General features: G+C 34.3%; 1 protein-coding gene across 3 annotated transcripts; it reads left to right on the forward strand.

Annotated features, from left to right (window-relative positions):
• Window positions 1-1,973: 1,973 nt before the first annotated feature.
• On the forward strand, window positions 1,974-19,496 carry LOC140744799 (uncharacterized). 3 transcript variants are annotated; one of them, XM_073076463.1, is made up of 3 exons: window positions 1,974-2,220; window positions 11,268-11,650; window positions 18,365-19,496. In XM_073076463.1, the coding sequence occupies exons 1-3, from the start codon at window positions 2,145-2,147 to the stop codon at window positions 18,821-18,823; spliced, it is 918 nt and encodes a 305-aa protein (XP_072932564.1). In that variant the 5' UTR covers window positions 1,974-2,144; the 3' UTR covers window positions 18,824-19,496. The 3 variants fall into 3 exon arrangements, with proteins under 3 accessions (XP_072932564.1, XP_072932565.1, XP_072932566.1); XM_073076464.1 differs by lacking the exon at window positions 1,974-2,220 and adding an exon at window positions 7,226-7,510; XM_073076465.1 differs by lacking the exon at window positions 1,974-2,220 and adding an exon at window positions 7,607-7,766.
• Window positions 19,497-25,680: the final 6,184 nt, after the last annotated feature.

Consider the following 25,680-nt stretch of genomic DNA (forward strand, 5'->3'; position numbering starts at 1 on the left):
AAAAGGGCCTATGTGCTGTGCTATAACACGGTCCTAGACATACCACTTTTAGCGACGATTCGCATTTTTGAGATTGCAATGCCGCATCACGTCTTCGCGACTTGCTTGCGTTAGGTCGCGGTATAGAGAATGCGTTTTAGCAACTTGCCCAAGTCGAATTTCTTGCGTTAGGTCGCGGTATATAGAATGCGTTTTAGCGACTTGCTTAAGTCGAATTTCTTGCGTTAGGTTGCGGTATAGAGAATGCGTTTTAGCGACTTGCCTAAGTCGAATTGCTTGCGTCAGGTCGCGGCATAGAATGCGTTTTAGCGACTTAAAGTTGCATCGCGTTTCATTCAATTGCTGCCTCAAAGGGACAAAAGTTTGAAATTTTAATCCCTATATCTAATCTCTAAAAATCAGCTGTCATCGATCGCGCGTATAGAAAGTGTCATGTTTGACGGAACCCTTAAGGCTTGTTTCGCAATATATGAGTAAAGTTAATGCACAAATTAATTATTTTACCAGTTAAATTTCATTAGAAAATTGTCATTTCCTTCTATTTGAAGTTTTTAACTTAATCTATACATTTACTCGGAACATAATACCTAAGTTGCTTGTGTTAGTCGTTATTCGAATTCACCCTTACTCATTTAAAACTCAGTTAAAACATAACTATTTGTGTCATATTCATCATTTAAGAACACGTAAAAAGGAATAACCACATATAACAAATTGTAATGACGTACACTAAATTCGAAAATGATTTATATGTTTAATTATGTCATATATTCATCAATGATATCATCTTTTGGACAAATTCATCATACGAGAGTCCAAAGTTATGTAGAATATTTTCCTTTTGGATTTGGATGATCACAGCTGACGATAATCATACCTACGCTACGCATAGTCGCATAAGCATGTGAGCATCGTTCAGAGTTCTTTTTTAAGATGTCGAGCGCAATAAACTTTTACACTGGATGGATGTAATAGGCGAAGGGATTAACCCGACGACCAATAGAACGGGACTATTTCGGGATTAGAACAAGAGGCGGCTTCGTGGAGGCGGGAAGATGTAACAAGCAACACCTCCGTTGAAATTGCAAATGGTTTTCAATCGACGAATTTCTAAATTTAAACTTTCCTAGGTTTGTACGCCGCGTACTTGACATGGCGATAAATCTGCCAGTAATTACTGACACAAGGCTGAAAGCTGAAAAAAGATGCTGAAACGCGGAACTTTACTGATAAACACTGAAAACAGATTACACACTACACAGGCTACACAAATATTAGTGCGATTTTTGGTAGAGTTATTTTATCATGTTAAAATAATCTGCACAAAATCTTACATTTATTTTATACATACCTTATTACATTAAATAACTATTTCCCAGTTGCATATTAGCTTATTATACATATTTATTGCATTATTCTGTATGAATTGTAATGAAATGTAATGAAAATTACCAAAATAAAATAAAATAACTAATACTTAATAATAACGTCTTACCTTCTACTAAGAAATAAATATAATAATCGAGTAAAAAATCAATGTTTTATCAATACAAATTAAACATTAAATGTATAAAAAGTATAACAATTAGTTAAGTAATAATTTATAATACTAAACAAATTAAATATTTTACTATTTAAATATATGCTGTAACTAGGGTCATTGTCTATTGATTAGAAGTGCAAATAACAAATGTTTTGCCAATTAATCACCGATTAATATCAAGCAATAAGCCGCTAGACAATTTTCACACACCTCCGATTAGGATCCGGTTCTGTAACACATGCACCTATTTATTTGAACAACCTATTGCGTAAGAGCATGTGTTTCGTTTACGTCCTATCGGCGCGGCGACGTCGTATCGGTGACGTATGGCGGGCCCTCGCAAACATTAGTTTTTGCACCCTTTATCACGGGAGCGCAGACCACATAAAAGCCGAGGAAATCCGTTCAGGACACCCATTACATGTAAAGCGGCCCACTGAACGAAGCCGCACGCAAGTCCTGAACGAACCGCGGTTGCCGCCAACACGTTACGTTTTTACCACAGACTGTTTATCGAGTGATGTGCCAGTGGAGAAAATTACTGTGAATTTTTGCGTGTGACAATTTTTTTTTATGCCAAAGATTTTCTGTGATAAATAAAATGTCAAAAATTGACGATTTTTTTTCGTGCTGCGATAAGTGCTCATTAAGACGACGATCGAGTTCGGCCAAATACGGTATGTTTTTTAAGTGTAATATTTAGGAAGTATTTAGTGCAAAAGTCGCGTGTATTTAATTATCATTGATACTGTGTTTAGCTTCGAGTAAACATTTGTTTTCCTTCCTTTGTTTATCTAACGTTCAGGTATGAGTACGGAAAGCCGGTATAAGTGATGATCTAATCGAACAACGACGCTACAGTTGATAATTTCACTTATGATTTTAATTATGACACACTTACTTTTACCGAGTAATCTTTGTGACCTAATTCTAATAGATTATTGAATTTAAGTAACATTAACCTACATAGGTATTTAGATGAATTAAAAATATATTTATGTCACTCATTTTTTTTTTCGAAATACAACTATCAGACATACCTGCTAAAATCTCAATTAACTTATAAAATTTGTATAACTTCGCTCGCTATATAAATATTCATTAGTTTTTATACAGTAATTGAATTATATATATTCATATGTACATAAATATATTATAAGAAATATACGGACATGTCTGATATTAACCAATTATGTTAATATTATAAAATAGGTTATACAGTATCCACACATCAGTAATACAACATCAACAATAATATTTGATTTTTATAATATCGTATATCAATAAAAATTGCTTACAGTGATAAAGATATTTAGAAATACTTATCTCTTGATAAATGTCAGATCAAACGGGGTTAGAGGAAGTTACGCGAGAAGCCTTTACAATAGTAAGAACCTCCGTAAGCAATGCTATTCGGGTATTGCCCGCGCCGATATTAACCAACTAAAAAAATACGCCAAACACATAACTATTACCTACAACAGCATTTGACATTTATAGACATAAATAATTATGCACAGTGATGTAGTATGATGTAAACTAGTAGAATATTATTTAAAATTCATAGACATAAATAATCATATGTATCTGTTGATAAGTTGCCAGACGGTGACGTTTAGTGGTGACTTAGACAAACGGGGTTAGAGGTACTCGTACGTTAGAAAGAGCTTTTACAATAGTACGAAGCTTGGGTGCGATTAATAGGCGACCCGCAAAAAATCGCTACGTCATCATCAACCCATTACTGTCCCACTGTTGGGCACGGGTCTCCTCTCATAATGAGAAGGATTAGGCCATAGTCCACCGCGCTGGCCAAGTGCGTATTGGTAGACTTCACATACATTTGAGATTTTTTATAAATCTCCCATGTATACAGGTTTCCTCACAATGTTTTCCTTCGCCAATTAGCAAGTGATAATTAATTTCTAATACGCACATAACTTTGAAAAATCAGAGATGCGTGCCTGGGATTTGAACCTCGGACTCCTCGATCGAGAGGCCGAGTTTTTTAACCACTAGGCTATCACTGTAATCGTTACATTACTACAATAAATAAATCAATATAACGTTATGTACATGATATAACAGAAATAAAAATAATTAACATGTTTTAATGACGAATCTAATCCTATCTGGGGTTGATTACGGATGTCCATGGGCGGCAATAGCCACTTACCATCAGGTAAACTACATGCTTGTCTGCTTATCCTATAATATAAAAAAACATAGATGTTCAGTGGTGACTTAGTGTGGTCAAACGAGGTTAGAGATACGCGCGAAGCGGCCTCTACAATAGTAAGCTCGGGTGTGATTTATATGCGGCCCGCAAACAATGCCATTCGCATATGCGCGCCGCCGCGGAAGCTTATGTTTACGGTAAACTTAAATTAACTGAAACTATGTTCTAAAGGCTGTTGATTTGACAGTGTAACCTCTCGCGCCAATGCCGTATTAGACATAAAATACTTTGTAAGTTTTTACGAAGGCAATGTGAAGTTGATAATATGTTTTAGTAATTAAGAAGTCATGTGATAATTGGAAATAAGCTTTTAGTAGCTAGAAATCTACAAATTTGTCTGAAAGTTTAATTGGGTAAATATATCAAAGCTATTTTATTATCAATATATAATGTCATCAAAACTTGTCCATTTTATTGCAAGTTTTTAATATTCTGGTAGTGTTGTCACTTTGCATTGCAACTAAAAAGTGAAACCGCTGTGAAGAGGTAGTCATAAATTAATTTAAATATTCTTTACAAAACAAAAGCGAGCTTTCAAAATTCCGAAAAACATTGAATCACCCAAACACTAGGAACTAGGAAAAGTGATGTATTGTATATTATTTTTATCGCAATTAAATATTGTACAAGATATTACACAATAAACACTTGTTCAACGTTACAAGATTGTTTCAAGAACAGTCGACAGAAATAGATTATTTGATAACATGCACACTTCTGATCAATCATTTCTTTTGAACCTTTGCACTATAAAAGTGGGCTATAATTTTCGTACATTATGTTATGCATATCAGTGACCAAACGTACAAAGTTACGTGGATGGAACACGCCACAAATTGAACTTGCATGAGTAATGGCTAACTCATTCCGGTACTCGACACCGCTCTTGTAGGCTTTCAGATTTTCATCGGTCGCGTGTCTATTCACGAAAATTTGGGAAATCCATGACTCACCGATGAGACAACCGCCGGAAAGGCATTTTCACTCATCATTTTCTTATAGAACGTTGGTTCGTAAAGTTAACTTCATGTATACTAAACGCGTCTGAAATTATGTTTTACTTGTTTAGGAAGAATATTGTTTGAAATGACCTTTATTAGTTTTAAATTTCTTATTAATTACAAAATTATTAAGCTATAAATTATTCAGATAAAATTATATAGTAAAAGTTATTCGGATGAGCAATCCTAATCGTTAGCGCCTTGATCTCTTACTCATTTAAAATTATAAGATGCATCAGTTTAACAAATGGTTGATCGATTGGTTACTTAGCTATAGATCATAGGCCGCCGTAATTACATAATAGACACAAACTACTTATTATTAGACTTGATAACTACTTGATAACACTGACATTCACGAACGTTTCAAAGTAAGATTTATTTCAATGATTTGTTCATGATCAAAACCCAACGTCAAAGGGCAAAGACCTTCGTAATTGGCGAACCAAAACATGCTTCTGTCCTTAAGATTAATTAGCCGACGGTAATGTTCGTTCTCTCGCTATAGATTGAATTCCTGTACTCGACACAATGCCTCACTAAAAACATCGTATTTCAATCGACCAGAGTACAATTGCCGACCGGAAAAGCCTCTACTTAAACTAATTACAAACTCATTTTCGCATAAAAACTGCTAATTGACGAAAGCTGTGTCATCATGTCACAAGAACGATCGCGTTGGGATTCTCCTCCACTTACATCCTACAAAAAGATCATACTCACTCATTATGAGTCGATTTGTTATACACAATAAAACATACAATGCATCCGTGTACGTAGAACGTATAGCAACACTAATTATTCAGAATAACTTCATGAATTTGCAGAAGTATGACACAACTAAAATTTATTATCCTAGTTTGACACGCTGAACTACTTTTCTCCGCTTGTACGTAAAACATCGCTCAAGAGGTACTATTAATCATGAACATAATAATCCTCTATTGACACTATCAATAAGCGGCTGAGTACAATGGCATCGCCTTGTTAACCACGAAAAAAACGTGTCAATGTAAATACTAGCAACGCTCGTTCAGATATTTGTACCACGAGCCATATGCAAGCGATTCCCCTTTGACTGGATATTATAAACAACCAGTATGCTAACTGCTTTCTACGTCGCTTACTTATCACTAAAATTGTCTGTAATAAACAAATCCTTTGTGAGTAGCTGTCCTTATGTTAGTGTAGTTGTTCCTCAGGTCGCCCCGCGGTAATCTGTATGACTATCAGAGCCGGACGAGTGTCTTTCCCATACTTTCAAAGTTTTTTTTCACTCCGTTTGCTTTCGTGTTTAGTCCTTCGGTTCTTTTTCGCGTCGTGTTTGTTGTCCGTTCACGGAGAAAGACGCAATGTTAAAAAGAAAACGAGAATTGTCTTCGGTGTATAACTTGAGCATAATGTCCGTTGAAAAACAATTAAAAAGGATACTCTTCGTGTGAAAAACTTTTTGTTATGCAGATTGGACAACTGTCCAGTAAATAGACGTTGAAAATCCTAATATTGACTTTAGATGCTGCTGTGTTTAATATTGAGTGAATGGTTATAAGACTTTTTAAAAGTTGGTTAACTAAAAAAAATATTTACGTTATTTTACGAATATAATAACTAACGCACCTTCACATAGTACTCCTGACCTATTTCAATAAATACGATTTTCTACGAGCAGAAATAATGCAAAATACGTATAATTCAATCAATTCTTACTACTTTTATCTCTTAAAAAAATTAAGCCACGTTTATTTAGCCGAATGCGTCAGGTTCGCAATTTTTTATTTAAATTACGCAATTGAAAACCAATCGACAAGAATTAACATGATATTGCGAGCTGATCGCGTCTGTGATAAGGCGAGGCATGCCCCACACGTGCTACGACTAGCGTCCGATAAAAACTCACTTTAGGATACACTCATCGATGAATCACCGTCGAGGTCTAAGCGAATAATTGTTACTTGCACAAGATGTGGAAAGCGAATGGTGACCCTCATTTCGAATGTTTTAAATTATAGTGCCGTGCCAGGTTTTAGTTTCTTTTTATACATTAAATATTTAAAGTGCTGTATTTATAGTAGTATATATGTCTACTTTCTCTAATACAACTTCGGCACTGTAAAAAAAATTTAATATTTACTTGCTGAAATTAATGAAACTATTTCTTTCCGTTAATGACTCATTATAATGAAAGTTATTGTAAATTACGTTATAATTGTGAAATTCTGTTATCTAATACAGAAATTAGAAGCATATCTTTTCAATATATCCCATTGAAATTATATAAATACGGGAACTTTCTATTGCGAAGTTCGTCTCAAGCGCTTTGTCATCATGAAAAAATTCGGCAAGAATGCGCGGAGGATGTGTTCGAGAGGGTCGATTTTCGCTTTCCGGCGGGCGTGTAAGGGTTTTCGCAGTGTTTGACTGGCTATTTCATGTACGGTGCCGCATTTCGGTGCTCATTCAACGAGCGAGCTGCCCGCGCGCCGGTCTCGCACACTCGCTCCACTCGGTGACAATCACGAGACCAAACACTTCGTTGTTTAGTGCGACAACTTGTACACTTGTGATTTCTATGTGATCCTGAGTGCGACACGTAACGCGAGTGCTTTCAGTCAGTGTTTTCAAAGGTCCCGCCAAACGTTTTACTATCGGGAATTATTTTGTTGAATGAATATGGACTTGCCCGAAGGAGCTACATCAATGCCTTGTTCATGGATGTCTTTTTAACTGGTGTGTGAATTTTTTATGTTGAAGGGATATTTTATTTATAAATACTGATTTTATTTGTAGTTGTCATTGCCAGCCTTGATGCGTAATGTAAACAATAGTCATTGAGTGGGTAGATGTAAATATTATTTTAATTGTGATTTACAATTACGCTGGGTATGTTGATTAGTTATTTAAGTGCGTGAGCATCCATATGAAGTCGATTTAAAAATGTTTTAAAATGAACAGTGATTTATTATTACCACTGACAGGCTTACAGGTAAGGTAATATTTAAGGGATTACACATAAAATTAAAATATTTACGTAAATATGGTAACGTCCGTGCATCTATTGCGTTGAACAATTTTCCGAACAACTTAGAAATATTTAAGACGAAATATCGTCCAATAAATATATTTAATTATAGCAACCATCTATTAAAATTGTATAATTGACTTTTGTTAAGTAATTATTTGAGATCTTTAAACTTATAACAGTGGATTATGAAATGTCTTTGATTGTTTTGACTAAAGTAAGCCTTAAAACAGAAACATAAGAAGCAATTTTGTATCCTTTTCATAATGTTGCTGATACGTTACTCCAAAATATTATTAGTAATAAGTCGTAAAATCACAGGTGTTCAGTCATTATACCTGCGTGCGATATTCGAGATTACAGGCGTTCGAGCGTTTTAAAACCTTATTATTTTAATATCATGTTATTATTTAAGTGTATCGCAAAAAATATAAAACTTAATTTCTTATTTATACCGCTATGTATACAAAATAGGTAGGTACGTAAAATACACAGCTTGCGAAAATTACTGAAACATTGTAAAATAATAATATCAATAAATGTTCGTATACCCAAAATACCGACATCAGGAGGTATTAAAAATAAACACCAATAATCATATTTAGTTCAAGAAACCAATACTACTAAAAATACCAGAATGATTTTTATGCTACCAAGAATAAAAATCAACTCATATTCCAAAAAGATCTATGTTAATAAATCTTTCCTCGAAGTAATTTAAGTAAAACAGGAATACGACATCATAACAAGGGTAAGACAATGGAAATAAACCGTAAAAGCAAAACAGGTTCTAATAATAAATAGAGACAATAGAAAAACCTTATAATTTCTAAAGAAGTCGCGGTAACATTTCAAAAAATTGTATTCTTTGAGAAATTCGTTGATTTTTAAATAAATACAGATACATAAAAAATAAAGCTAAATAAAATTTTCGCGTTTTTCTAATTGTGTCTATAAGTTTATTTTAACGCCAATTAAAAATAATTTTAATCTATTTTATATCAACAAATTATATACCGTTAGTTATTAATTTATAATTAGCTAAATCAAGAGCGATACCAATAATATAATTGCTAATACAATTAAGAATGAAAATAAGGCTAATAAAAGTTAAACGAATGTTTATGTATTACATCACCGTTTATCCATATAAGCGTAATTGTACAAGGTATTGTTATTGAAGCCGGTGCTGTAATGAAATCGATTGATGATCATTTTAGGAAAGACAATATAGATAAAGAAAGAAATCGATACAGCGTAGTAAGCGGATCGTGTGGGAATGAACAACATTCACTCGCCGGCGACTGATCAAAGGGGTTTCACTGAATTCTGCCCGCGATGTCATCCGATACCGATTAGTTTAGCTAACCGAATTCGAAATACCGATCGATTACCTCTCCTGCCTTTTTTGATCGTAATTATTTAATTTGTATCAACTCCGGTGGCAATGTTGCATCCTATTTCTAGTTTATAGCAGTGTCAAGCGCGGCGATTTTGAGTAAGGGGGAGACACTTATCCGAGGCATTCCAAGTTGGTCCTAAGGTACACATTCTAAGCCGAGCCCAGTTAAGACTTTATCCCTATTTGGGGTTGTTTAGAGATTTCCGAGGGTTATAGCGGTCACTTACCGTCAGTGGAATACATTTTCGTCGCTAATTTGATGTCATTAAAATCTCATTTCGAATCACGGATGTCATATTAAGATATGAAAGGAAAATAAGTTATTAATACTATTTTCCCTAAATCTGTCACACCTACGTCTGTTATGATGTAGGATAAGCCGCGGGAAAACCCTATTACAAATGACATAATATACGTACCTGGTTTTCGTGGTAACGCACGTAATCATTGTTTGAACTTGACAATGCATTCGTTATAGATACTGAAGTCAGTGATCACGAACAATGACCACAGGATAAAAAATACCGTATATAAATACCTCGCAGGCCGGCAATATACAAACGTTTTGCTTGTATCCTATTTTTAACTATACGTGAAACGTCGTGTTTAGTTAGCATACATTACATTGTCAACGACACAGATTGACCTAATGATTCACTGACCATAAACACCGCTTATCCTCGTGTGACGTAACTTAAGTAATACATAGTTCCTATATGATGTCGGTTTGTTCTAATTTTGTAATATTTTTCTTATAATCTCGAAATAGTAATCTCGAAATAGTCGGTGTCACTCCTGAGGACTTAAATGGTTACCTCAGTAAGTCAGCCGGCTTCTAACCCCTTCCATTAAAACGTAAGAACTGCTTTATGCTAGAAATAGATGCGGCGGTAGTTCCACCCCTATACGAACCATTGTACATACATATGTTTTAATAAACCTTATATCACCGTGTAACATGTTCAATTTTAATTGAACCTTTGAATCGTTTTAAATATTTATTTTTTTATATAAATGTCACTGAGGATTGAAACCTAAGGAAATGCTTGAGAAACCGTAAATCCTACATATTTGCTAACGGAAACTATACCTGTATGGTAAGAACAAAGACCGAGTAATATATTAGACTCCTAACCAAAAATAATATTTCCTAAGATTACATTAGTTTAATAGATACTTACACACTATGACATGCACCATTCGTGAATACGTTATGGGAATAAATTTTGTCGCAAATTTAACATAGCTACTATAGGAGTAGATACATAGAGGGGGGACTATAGGAGTTTATTTAATTACTTCGTCGATGGTTCAGAACCACAACATAGGGCTTTCTACATTTTAGCACTTGAAGTGAACAAAGCTGCTTCTAAGTGGGGATTTCTCTTTTAAAAGTTAAAAAACTTTGCTTTACAGAATAAGTCTCGACATAAAATATGTTTTATGACCCTGTACTAAACATAATATCTTCAATACGAGTCGAACTTTAAATCGAAGAGTCCTCGTAAATTTTTGGGAAGCGGACCAAATGTATTTTTAAAAATATATAAATATTTTAAACAACCAAAAACTGGTTTACTCGGGAAATTGATTAAAAATTACGTGCAAATTCCAACATGCCTAAAGTTTGAAGATGAAGATTGTTCACTTAAGCCATAATATGTAATATGAAGTGCGTTTATCATAATAATGTAGCTTATTATTTTTTATGTGACTCCCGCCTGCTTATAGGAATGCACTCACTGCGTGAAGTTAACACTAAACTACGCTATTGAGCTCAAGCCTTCAAAAATAAAAAAAAATAAAACTATCATTTTTGCAAGCAGGCACAAAAATATTTACTAAATTAGTTTAAAAGGGAAAAAATCTGGAAACTGCAACATAGTACACTAATTACCAAAAACAAACTGACAAATTTACAGTTGTCTGAATCCGGACACCTGTAAATCAGAAACGAATCCAAAGCCCAGAATCCGTAAATACCACTACCATAAATAAATAAAAGCATTGAACTTCAAATGTTATAAACAATGAAATAAAAGTCTTTCATCTCCTTGTTTCAGGTTTTCCCAAAAGGCTTTTGGTAGCTACATCTGTCGTTATAATAATCGCCATGTGTCTAATCCCGGCTGAGGCTCGCTCGGTGGAACACAGGAGACGGCATCAGAAAAGGCAGCCAGAGACCATGGCGCAACTAACCAAAGAATTGTCGTCAATGAAACGACCAAAAAATCCAAGCATCGAGCTTTACAAGAACGCAACTAGAAAGATTAACAAGAAGCTACGGAACACAAAAAGGTTCTTTGATCAGAAACGAAGGATTCTAAACGAGACGAAAGAGTACGGTGATGGGAAGCCGGAGTGGCTGCCGACGTTCAGCTTCGTCGACGTACACTTCCACGATTATAAGTCGGCTAGGAAGGGCGCATCGATAACAGAAAGAAAGGTAAGATTTTATCATAGACATAGCAAGACCTTATGTTAAGGCACTTATCAAAAGATAGTATCGCCGATTCCTAGAAACTAAGTTGGAACTTTAAACCAGAACGCAGAAGCCTCATCAGTGTTGTTTTAAGGCTAAAAAAGGAGTAATAATTCCACTAAAAACTGTTTATTGACCAATAACTACTAACTTCTATTAAATATTTATATACGTTTTGTATTGTACAATTATGTTTCCAATAATTATCGTAGAAGACTGAGGAAACTAACTTCATTCTCTACACTAACTTTACGCTATAAATCGAAATCTTTGAATCCAACGACGAGCTGATTTGGAGTAAGCTTTAAGAGTCTGACAGTGTAATTACTGTGGCCGATCATTTCCCATCTTGAGGGTGTGGTGGTCCAACCCATCAGTCTTTTTGTTCCGTTCAATGTTTTTACGTCATTTTTAATTTATTTTTGCTTTATTTAAGACAAAGAGTGTATATTAGCCCGCCCGAGACCGTTGCAACTTAAATGAGGTTCCGTCGAGCCAAATTACACGTGGCTGGCCTTTGTACCGCGTTTATTTACTTCACATTGTACTTAAGGGCAATAACTAGAAGTACAAGCCCTTCATTTTCACCGCCGCATTTTGTTCTGATCGGTGCGTTTTTTGCATGAATCCATAATTACGACTGATTACAGTTTTCTTATACTTAGATAAAAAATACAGAAATTCTATTAACTTTCAATATTCCATTTGAATGATTTTATTTGAATACACATGATTTGCACACCACAGTCATTGCCTGTTAAGTAGAATAATTATGCGCAAAAAGAGGACATGCTCATAACTTAAGCCCAATGAGAAATGACCTCAAACAGTTGTCCATTTCCATTGTAAAGCTAAGTTAAGTGCCCGAGAAAGAGGTTCCCGTGTCGCTGGTGGCAAATAAATCTGAAGGTTTTGTTTAGTCTCAGTTGGAGCAACCACGGATCCAGTTAAATGTTTCGGAGAAATTTGCATAGATGGCCACCGACCGATGGTGCGCGCACGCGATCTTAAATTGAACCTTTAATAACAATAAACGTGCCTTCTTATTTGAGAATATTCTTCTCGATATTTTATATTGCAAGAACTCGTAACGTACAATAAGAAGATTTTACAATTTTCATCGTTTTCTTTCTATCTAAGTAATTCTTATTATTATAGTTGTGCAATAACACCGAAACTAAACTCATAAAAAAAAAATTCGTGAGATTTTTCTGCCATAATTTTAAATCTTAAACTAAAGTTTTAATTTCTGAGAGCTAAGAATTGAATTTCTTCAATAAAGAAAAACATTTAAACATATATGTCCAAATCACCGTAATTGCCAAATTATCCGCTTTTGACAAAGCCGATATCAGTTCTGTAAATACACCTTAGAACCTTTTTGCTCAATTAGGGCCGTACGCTAACACCACTAACACAAATATGTAAATGAAACAAACATTGTCCAATGAAAATGTATTTATAGTTTCAATTGTACTTACCGCCTCCGTTCACGAAAATCTATTATCCACAAGCATTTTGTAACGGATCTCTTAAGCTTTTATTATTTACCGAACACACATCTGGACTGCGAGACTTTCTATTACGTATTCATATTGAACACCCACTAATTAGTACACAAAAGTTAATACGACACGAGACAATAAGTATGTGTGCATTCAGTGTCCGATGTCCTTACACATTAGAGCGACCTTTTCGTTGAGAGAGCCATACACTAAATTATTTTCTAACACAGCAGTGCCGAGTCGCCCGGTATCCATGTCAATGAATATTAAATATTTCTTGTGTATGTCTCGACAGTTCGTCAATGCACGGCCACTTAAGATATTTAAATATTTGACGTTGGGCAAAGGAAAGCGTTAGAATTCAAGTGATCTCAGCTTCGTTCGGGTCTTAGTTGACTTACGAACAATTTAAAAATTAAATACTGCTCAAATGAGACGTTAAAACAGTGGGTCCGACTAAAGAGTAATGTGGATACACTTTTATTTTAAATAACTTTTTAACACAATTGGATTTTACTGTTATCTTAGTAACATAGATAACTTATGAGCACTAGTTTAACAAATTCATGTAATTATATTTTTGAAGATGATTTCATAAACTTTCTTTTAACAACATTGGAGTTCACATTAGCTTATCTATCAATACCGCTCTAATTAATAAAATTTATGAATTGGGAACATATTATTATCCAATGTCAAAATATCTAATGGGAAGATGTTCGATCCTATATCCTATAGAAATACGTTTTTCACTTCTTAGGAATTCCGGTAATTTCGATAGTTATACGTTACAACAAACGAGAACTGCGAGCGCTTTATATATTCACGTATAGTAAGATACGCCGCGGAGAGCAAAGGGCAGGCATTCCACAGTATTAGCACGAAAGCTTTCGTGGTGACAGAGTGCGTTAAGCGGCCGCTCCGTACGTTCGGTGTTTGTTCAGTATTTACGATTTAACAAAACAACACGAAATGTTAAAAACACATTATTTGTCCAAGTGAGACGAATGTGAACTTACGATTCCGGCACAGTGCGTTTGTCTCCAACACGTTCCGCGGACTTCGTTCGCCTCTTTAAGGCAAATGTACGGCTCATTGTCGGGTTTTCAGTGTTAAAACTTCGCCATATTTACTCACAGACCCCGACGCTTTTATTATCGTGCCCAACAGTTTCTTTGCGCGTCTCTCACAATGGTCGTGGCAGCTCCACGGCACAGCACTCAATGCTTTTATGAACCGTAAAAGATTAACGATTAATTTTTCAGTCGACCATACGACGCCTTATAAATATCGAATATTCATTATAGTTACGCGAAATTCCTAAGCCTATTACTGTTCATTTAACGACAAATTTATCATACTTCTGAATTATATAGACTTACTGTGAGAAACAATAATTTATTATCCAACGCCAGCATGATTGTATGAAAAGGAATGCGTATTCCGGAAATGTGGTTAAAACATTAAAGAAATCAATAACAGGCTATAAAATATAAGTACTGATAGGTTAGAATTAATTACAAACTACTGCCTTCATAATACATTGTTAAGAATTAGAATCAAAATTATAAAAAAAAATATTAGTTATGCTTTGTATAAATATATTAATCAAATCAAAGTCCTCAACGCGTTAAATGTTGAAATAGTTAAGATTTAAACCAAGCAGACAATGTAAAAATAATTGCACATTGACGTAAAGATGAGCGGAAAACGGACCTCGCTCAAGATTTCCGGAAAATGAAATATTTCCGTTGTGCGCATTACCGTAACATATGTGTCACAAGTATGACGGTTTCAATATGTTAATCGCGTTAAATGTTGACATAGTTTAGATTTAAACCAAGCAGACAATGTAAAAATAATTGCACATTGACGTAAAGATGAACGGAAAACGGACCTCGCTTAAGAGATCCGGAAAATGATCGAAATATTTCCGCTGTTCGCATTACCGTAACATATGTGTCACAAGTATGACGGTTTCAGTATGTTAATTGAGTACCAGTATGATTCGGCAAATTAATTACTAGTAGCGCTAGACAGTAATCCGACGTTCCCGGAATAATAATGAGTGCTTGAATGGGATGAGTTCATTCATTACTCCCGCTTCAGTGGATTGTTTTCCTGAAATATTAGTCACCGTAGTAATGTAGTATTACTCAATGCTTAGTGATGATATAGTTACTGTAATATGTGACTGGACGCGCGAAAGATATTACGTGTACGTTCATTCATTTGTATGCGACAGGGAGAATGTGCAAAGCGATAGCTTTTAGAAAATTGAAAATTAATGTTATCAAGAAAAAAATCAAACTTAATGTTTATGTGTAGTTCCAACCACAATGCGAAAATATTATTTTCAAATAGATTTATTAATTTTTATTAATAATGATTTAATCCTAATCCATCAAACTGCGCCAATAGCATAATTTCAACAATCTTTACACATCAAAAAGCAGCAAAAAGCTTTACACGTCAAAGGACATTATCCATTATCGCAATGTTTTGAATTGCTCATAGGTAGACGCTCTTAAGGCATGTATTTTTGAAAGACAATAAGTGATCTGTTACAAGCGTTGCCGTCGAGGCAAACCGGATCATCTGGTATTTGTATTTGCGTTTCCTTCCAATCGTAAGATTGTATTCTAAGAATGGTTTTCGGTAAACGTCAAAAATACAGGATATTTTTATATGTTTTTAAATTTAAAATATGTTAAGTAGAAATTAAACTAGTCAAACATCTAGCGGTAAGTGACATAAATAATCGACCCGAGATAGGATTACAATCCTACCTAAAATTGGTCACATGAGGTTAGTCCTTGTTGGAACACCTCGGAAAAATGTATCTCTCTTATCGAGAGAAATGATGACACCAGAACAGCTGCGCCTGCCTCTTGTTATGTCCCTGGAAACATACCACAAAGAGTTCTGTCACTTTATCTTCTTAATATTATGACTCCATAATATATGTACGTTATATATACTTACGTTATAATTTTGGAGCACCGGCAGACACACACATTAAATATTTTTTGCATATTGTTTTGTTACCTAAAATCTATAACGTATTTATATCTTTGACATATCATTGTTCTTTAAACCAGTCACGCACACTAACATACGTATTGTCGTAGTCCATGTAACGTACTTAATATTATAAAGTTTCTCTCTTTCATACTGTATTTATTAATTTGTTTTACCTAAAGGTTTACTGGAAGGGAATGCTCGTAGCATTAAGAAGCATTAGCACAAGCCTTATGACATAAGACGCCTTAATAAATAATAAGTTATTTTAGAACAGTATCTTAATATAGATATATTTCGCTTCGGCACAGAATGAAACTAAGCTTCATGATCGGAAATTAAATGTTAATCGAGTATAGAAAACATGTAGATCTACAAGTTTTTCCCGTTTTCTTACTACATTGTAGACGCTATTTTACTAGCCAACTAACTAACTATTGCCACTTAAGTCGTCATAAATACTTAGAAGTTAATTCCTCGAAATCAATAATGACTAGAAATCAATCAAAGATCTACTAGAAACAGTCAGACTTCGATCTTTGATAGGTAAAGTAGGTTATGTTTCTTGGTTTAACTTAAAATACCTTATTGAGACTAGACGAGAATCTACTAGAAATAGTCAATTTCCATCTTTAGTAGGCAAAATTTGCATTGATCGCGTATTGATAATAAGCGTCAGTAATTTCTCTATCTTGGTTAAGTTAACTTAAAAGAACCTTTTGAGATTTCAAACAAAAACACGAGGAAACACTTAATAACCTTCTGCTCTATATAGCCTAATGCGTTACGTCAAAACAATAAATAAACATTATTAATAAATCATAAAGCAATAACATTACGTCAATTTCTGAGGAATGGATTTCCTACGTTAAGTTATTGAAGGATATTTATAGGTTAATATAGTTACGTCGAATTCGAGTAACTGTAACCTTTATACAACCTATTAAGACCTTTATATAATACGCTAGGTATTTAAACCAAAATTGATCAAGTGAATTAATTATTTCTATATTTAGTACATGACATTGTCCTGTTTACTAATAAATTTCTTAATTACAAATTTTAGACAAATGACATTCATTGGAATGTTTTACTTACTTTATAAGGAATGAAAGTGGTAATTTATATAATAGATACATTGTAGGAAAATTATAGTTAATAACTATTGTATTACATGATATTACATATAGAGTTTACAAACAACGTATATTTGTGGATGTATGTTTAAGCTTAAAAACTAAATAGGACACTCTACAGGGCTTTTTGTATAACTTTCATAAGCACTTACATATTTTTGAAAATCTGATTTAGAGGAGAAATGGAAAATCGAATATTATCTTAATTACTTATATTTTTTACAATAAATGAATATGAAAAAGTATTACCTACTTATTGTAAATTATTTTCACATTTATTTTGATTGAATAAAAACAGAAACTTATTTCAAAGCTCGGTCTATGTATAAACTTAACGCCACGCAATACGAGTCTAAGAATAATGCCACTTGAATGGCTGTATCACAAATGCTTATGGATTATACAGCCTCGACACGAATTAGCGCTGTCGTAAAGTATTCATGATATAAAGGCAATATTAATTAACACTACCTATCTTCATTCCCTGCATTGATTGTAAAGAGAGCGTAAAATTATTCTTCAAAGTTTTATATCTCTATCTTATTTAATTTGGTTATTTATATCAATATCTTGTTTAAGTTATATTCCTTTTGGCGCGTTCGAAAAATCGTTCAGAGTGTATTTTAAGTGGGGTGCTGCGTGTAACGATGTAACACATAATTTAGTGGCTTTTGCCTGCAAATAGCGACATCTATTTTAAAAAATAAATGTTAACACGCGGCGGTATCGGTATAAGGACATTTAAAGTTATATGGACTGCTGTAAATAATGAAGTAGCGAACTGTATATAAAATTAGATATTTCATCGCAACTATTTGCACCAATTAGATGGCAGATTGGTTAATTTAAACAAGCAATAGATGTCTAACTTGTCACGCTACTTCACGGGCGGTATAAAGCTTGTTTGTAGCCAAATTATAGCAATGTAAAAATATATCATATAGTTCGAACTTATAAGTAACTCAAAATACTTAAAACTTGCGACACATAATAAAATTCCTTTTCTTTTGTTACAGTTTACGTACATAATGCCGAAACTCTACAAGTCGTTGAAGGAGTACGAGGTGATATTCACACGACTGAAAAACGTCAAAGTAGAATTTCCCGACAATCCGTTCAACAACTACAAAATACTACGTGACCAGCTGATAGCAGACACCTTACAGCGGCTGATCAGTACCATCGCGGAAATATCAGAGAACATGTATTCAGTCAACGCTAAAATTCCACCCTTCGAGGAGAGCAGAATGAAGTTGGACTCGCTCGAGATGAAAGTAGACGCAACTCAGTGCCTCAAGAACGACTACATCGCATTCCGAGGCTACGGCAACTTACTTAACAATTGGTACTTAGTATTCAGATGTCCCAGAAACAAGAGAAACACGAAGAGATGCATTGATTTCGAACATAAACTCGAAATGAAAAGAGGGTACAGACGTCAGAAAAATAACAAACCTAAATCTTTAATGAGTTGAGTATCAAATACTACCCATTTATAATAAAATCCGTTCTCGAACTAAGTATTTATTCCATTACTGAAGTATTCGCTTTTGTACTTATTTATTTTAGGATTGTTAAGTGCGCTCTCTTTAACTCGCGAGATGTTAAACATTTTGAATTACTTGACGAGACAAAGTTTGTCGATTAAGTAATGGGTACTTCCTCTGTGATATTTAGTATTCTGTAGTTATAAATGTTAATTTATTGAAAGATGTAGATTGTAAGTTGTTATAAGTTCCTCTATTTAAAATTCTTCCTTCCTTGCTTTATCTGTTGTACAGCCTGTGAAAGTATTATTTCGTATTTATTTATTTACTTATCTTATGAATCTGTTGTCTTGTCTCTTGCAATGAGTATTAACAAACCTATATTTAATCTCAACTAGTATTACTAGAAGGCGATAATGTCATTTTAGAAAGAAAGACTTTTAGCTTATATTAATGTGTACTTATTTATAATACTTAGATATAAGTTTTTATGTAAAATCTGTGCCGTTATTTTCGTAATGAATAAATGAACTGATACCATGTGAGTTTTACCGACGGAATGTACATATTTTGTATTATTTTTACCGATTTGTTAGCGCAACGGACAAAAATTAATACAGACTTAAGTATTCAAATGAAATAAATTTATAAAATATGTAAATATATTTTTCATTTCACCCCTTATTTTTATTTCATTTCAGCCTGTCATTAGAATATAATGAAATAATTCCTAGAAGTGGAGTTTGAAATAAAGAAAATTAAAAGTAATAAAGTAAAGTAAAATTTGACTAAAAATATGTATTAAGTAAGGCCTTTATACCAGACTGTATGTTCCCGTTATCCCGTTAATAAAATGGGGAAGTTTCTTTTAGCATTGTTTCTATTTACTTTTTTTATTAAAAGTTAAAAATGGATGTAGCATTTCTCTACAAATCAAAGTTAAGGAATGACACACAGTGATGTTAGATAAAGAATAATATGAAAGTCAATCTTCCATTGATGCTCAGAAATTTAAATTCAAAGTACCATATAATATAGATTTCTCGTAATAACGACTGCATTACTAGAATATTACTTCCTTTAAAGGTAAAAGAAAACATCGCGAGAAAATCTGTATTATTATGACCAAGATTTCTCCATAATTGTCTCAGTGGTTTAAAAACCCTATCCACAGTAAGTTAATAATAGCTTAAATTTGAATCCGTGGATTTCCAGTGAATAGGTATCGTTAACCGATATTAAATATGTAATATTTATATAACACTAAGAATATAAGCAGTCAAAGACACGTTCGTATTCCAAGAAGTAGTTTGAATATTGTATATGTGCCTACAACGAATACGCATCAAATAATTATATTATTAGGTACATAATATTATTATGTATCGTATACGTAACGCCATCGCATATGTAACAAATAATAATAGTTACAACATTTAAAAATTATGACTCTCGAAAGAATTAAAAATACAGAACATTGTACAAATATTATTTTATAACATTTATAATAACAGCAATAGTACATAACAAAAATATATATGCTGTACGTCACCAGAATTATCTAAACTTTCTGCTTAATAAAGCAGCTTTAGTGCCACCTGTTGTGTAATTTTTGCATTTTTCCTAAAAGTTCCGCTACTCAACACTAGATGGCGCTGAAAACACACGCCATCTAGTGATAAACTTCTGCAACTATATTGTACCTATGTAACTCCTACTGCAAATAGTTATCAATACTGTCACTAGATGGCAGAGTAATGGAATAACACCTATGGTTATTGCAACAAATATTTTAAATCACAGAGTACAAGCGAAGTTTTATTTGATTACAAAGTAAGTATTTATTTATATATTTAAACTTATCTATTAAAGTAAATTCATATTATATTTTTATAATTTATTTTTACTGTTTTACTAGTGCAAGCATTCATGTTTCATAATTAATGGAAATCCATTCTGCCGGCAAGTACCTTCCTTATTCGCAATAATTATTTTCTCCTCAAAGATGACCTAAGGTGTTCGCTACAGTACTCTCCGGGAAAACATCCAGATTTGTCTTGTACGAGTATTTTGTGGTTTACAATCAGTAACAATATCTAGAGGCGACTTGGTCACAAAATGGCAGGCAATTAATAGTTATTATATACATACTTGCCTTAATTATTGTTTCTTAATGCAAAACGGTTGCATCCCGTATATGCAGATTTGTGTACAAAACAATGATAAAACCAGATTGTTTAGTGGCCTTCATACTTCAGGTGTTACGTTTCGACAAACAGCTTCCGTCGACAATTATTTATGTTGTAATCTGACTTTGATTGTTAACGTTGTTTAGCTTTATCAACATTTTGTTAACGTACGAAGTGCACATTGAGAGTTATTTGATATATTTAGTTGCATAGCTCAAACAGCAATAACTAAAATTTAAGCTAAAGGAATAGCAATATTGAATGTGGCTAAACCCTGTAAAATTATTCCTAGGATTGGAAGTAATTTTAGATTCATTCTTAACTTATCATAAACACACATATTCCATAATTATTTCGCAGTTAAGGAGGTTACACACCAGCTACAGTTTGTGCAGTTTGTGTCTCGCACCATCGCAGAGGGTCATTGGTGCTGACGACGGGTGGCAGCGCTCGGCAGTCGCTGACTTTCAGTACCCTTACCATGAGCTTTTACGTTTTGACAAATATGACTGTTTAAATATTTACGTATTTTCCCATACAATTTCCAATCAGCGCCCCTAGCGCATTGTATCAGAACTATAGTGTCAGGAACGTAACATTAAATGTCTAATTTGACAAAATGGCGCTTTATGTTTTGTCTCTCTTTTTTGCGAACGTGTGAGGTAGGCAAAAATAATTGAGCACTTACTTATTGTAACGTTTACTCAGTCTACTGAAGTAAACGGAACAAAATAATGAATTGAGTAAACGTAACATAAAATTGTGGGATGTTTTGAAAACTCAGGTTAAGGGTACAGGCCGCGACAGTCGGCCGCCGTCTAAGTTGGATATATATTGAGGTACATCGTACTCGTGCTTAGTACGTACTATGTTTTGTCAATGTCACTATACCTTATACTTTTCAATTTTTTTCAACATAGGTCGGTAGGAAACATTATTAAGAATTTCTTGCACTTATTTTATCTATTTTAAATATTCATCATCATCATCATCATAAACCCATTACTGTCCCACTGCTGGGCACGGGTCTCCTCTCAGAATGAGAAGGATTAGGCCATATTCCACCGCGCTGGCCAAGTGCGTATTGCTAGACTTCACAAGTATTTTGCATGCTAGAATTGCTAGACTTCACAGATATTTTTTTTATAAATCTCTCAGGTACGCAGGGTTCCTCACGATGTTTTCCTTCACCGCTTAGCAAGTCATAATTAATTTCTAATATCAGAGGTGCGTGCCTGAGTCGCCTGGGATTTGAACCTCGGACCCCACGACGAGAGGCCGAGTTTCTTAACCACTAGGCTATCACTGCTTACTTTTAAATATTACAGCAACCATTCTTAATTTGCATAAGACATTTTATATGATAAATTAATGTTTGAATATCACTAATAGAGTGTACATCCAACCAGTAATTACCCTGTATGCACGATTGCACTAAACAAACGATTTTAGGTACGTGTTGTTATCTACGTCTATTTCTTCATACAATTATTACTTATTCATTGACCAGTTATCCATGAAAAACAGGTTAATGACGTTTTTTCTGCACTTTTTATACACGCTCTGTTTGTTAAGGCCTAAGACTATCATTGTTAAACAAATATTTTCATAAATATATTGTTATCAATACGTAACAATTGTTATGTGATGTTATTATTTACATTGACGAGCCCCTTGTTACAGCACCTACCTTTTTTTTCTCGAGCGGGAAACCTTCAAAAGGAACCCGACCACGTGGGAGTGACGCCGGGTTATGTGGGATTTTTACCGCACTAAAACCTCCCCCGTGGCCGTCCACAACGCTTGTTGGAGAACTCCGGGATCTCCGACGGAACACAACCGGAGCCCTCCAAGCGCGATGCCCCGATGGGGCTCTACCCTTGGGGAGCAGTTTTCGCTCCTCCCACACCATGTAGTGTTTACGATGGTATGCGACCACACATACCGCCGTCCTTCCCGGGGTCGCTTGCTGGACGGCTAGAGCTCCCACTCTTGCCGCCCGCAACCCCGGAAGCCCCCTTTTAGTCACCTCCTACGACAGGCAGGAGATACCGTAGCCCTATTCTAGTCCCGGAACCACAGTACAGCACCTACCTACAGACTAATAACTTAAATTTACTAGTTCCCTATTTTTTGCATTTAAACATAGAATTTTAATACCTGAATATTTGAGATAACCGAAGCGACATCACATGTTGTCAGATGAATTGACATGCCTTAAATAGCTTGGCATACTCTTAAATGAGTTTAATACGACTAAAATCGCACTAATCATATAACACATTTATTTTTAAGTACACCACGTTCTTTAAATAAACTTTAATACATAAGGTTAAATACATTAAGGTTTAATACATAAGGTTAAAGGTGGTAGAACCCTTTGTGGTTCGACTCCGGCGGCACCACCGCCACACCTATTTCTGCCTAATAACATCAGTGTTAAGCGCTGCTGTGTTCCGTTTTGAAGGGTGTGGTAAGGGAGACATAATTTTCCGAGGCATTCGAGCTTAGTCCTCAGGGGTAGCAGCGCATCTGTGGCCGACCTCAGGTAGGTATATCTAATCCTATCTGGGGTTGATTACAGATGTCCATGGGCGGCAGTAGCCACTTACCATCAGGTGGACTGCATGCTCGTCTGCTACTCCTATATTGTAAAAATAAAAAAACATAGTTACGTGTTTCACATATTGGAAAACGTGGAATGCATAAAGTTGGTAAATCAGACACCATACATTTTAGCGCTGAAATTAATAATCGTTTTATAGGTACTTCTAACCCTCATACAGATTTTAATCATCATCATCAACCCATTACAGCAGGACTGTTGGGCAGCAATGGGTTGATGATGATGAGCAGTCTCCTCTCAGAGTGAGAAGAATTAGACCGTAGTCCACCGCGCTGGCCAAGTGCGTATTGGTAGACTTACCTACCTTTCAAAACTTAGCATATTAATATATTTTACAAAATAATCAAAATAGTAAAGCTTTACTGTGAGAATTTTTATTTAAGTATAAAGTAGGTACTTGACGATTTCAAAAGCTTTAACAAAAATATCGACCGACATAAATGTGTCGTATCACAGAACTTGAAGTGTGAGTAACAGAGTTCAGGGATTTATGGTCACGATTTTTTGTTTAAACTTTATAAAAATTTTAGGTTAGTTTTAATCTATCGCGGTTTGCGGTTTAGGTTAATTCGTGATTTTACTACCATACCATAAAATGATTTATATTCTATGAATGGGTACTACTGATTAAGCGCATGTGATTATGATGTTGATAATGAAACATAACGTTATGGTCAGCTAGTACTAAAACGCTCAAAAGGTATTTCAAAAATACATATTCTTCACCATCATTAACTTACACACTTTATTTACTGTTTTATCGTAATTCTTTTACCAAAGTAAGTAAAAATCAGATGAATTTTTAACTCAAAGCAAGACTGAGTGTTCCAAAAGTATAAAAACAGAAAAATTATAAATTATGTGTTCTGTACCCTTACCATGAGTTTTCACGTTTTGACAAATATGACTGTTTTGGAATTTGTTTACGTATTTGCCCATACAAATTCCAATCAGTGCCCCTAGCGGATTGTATCAGAACTATAGTGCCAGTAAAGTAACATTAAATGTCTAAATTGACAAAATTGCGCTTTATGTTTTATCCCTCTTGTTGCGAACATGTGAGGCAGACAAAAAGACTAGATCACTTACTTACTTATTGTTACGTTTACTCAGTCTACTGAAGCAAACGGAACAGAATAATGGATTGAGTAAACGTAACGTACAATTGTGGGATGTTTTGAAAACTCATGGTAAGGGTACTGTAAATTAGTTATCAGTGTGATGTAACTGTTTCAACTACTAAGCAATATTTTTACATAGCTTTTAGCTGCGATGATATATGAGTATAAATAATGTCACTAAGAAGTAAACGGCTGTTAGAATTGTGTGCACGTATTTTGCAAAATGTAGAGTAGAGTTGCGCAAAATGTATCACTAAAGTGAAAAGAGTGATATATATCTTTTGAACTCAGTGATATATATCACTCTTTTAGCTCAATAGCTCACTTTAGCTCAGTAGCTCTGTAAAGATACGCGACATTTTATATCAGTATATCAGAGAATCAGATCAAAATGTTTTGACAACATTTTTGATTCCTATAATTAATACAAAACTGGCAAGAAATTATATATGAATTATCACAGCCAACGCTATTTGTATATCCCGGTTTCCATGTTCTTAGCAATAAAATATTTTAATTTAGTGTTTAATACGTAACCGTAACTGTTATATATCTCAATCAACGCATTTGACTCGAATCAGGCTCACTACTCACTCTCAGTCAGTCGCTCATTTGACTCATCGCTCACTCGCGAGCTAGTATAACACTGTTGAGTTGAAGAAGATCTTATATCCGGAATCGTTTGAATCTATGAACTAAACCATGTGATGCGGATATAAAGATATAATTCAAATCCGTCGGAGTTGATGAGTGATTAGCTCTTTGGTGAAGATATATATCTTTTATATCACTCACTCGCGAGCTACACAATTCTAATGTAGAGCCAGCGTTGGAAAAATTCGCGTTAATAAAATATATTTTGGAAATAAAATGAAAATGCATTACTTTCTACATAAATATTTATTTTAC

Source organism: Epargyreus clarus, unplaced genomic scaffold (genome assembly GCF_041222505.1).
Source record: "Epargyreus clarus isolate Ecla_fem2 unplaced genomic scaffold, WU_Ecla_fem_2.2 ptg000009l, whole genome shotgun sequence".
Classification (NCBI taxonomy): domain Eukaryota; kingdom Metazoa; phylum Arthropoda; class Insecta; order Lepidoptera; family Hesperiidae; genus Epargyreus; species Epargyreus clarus.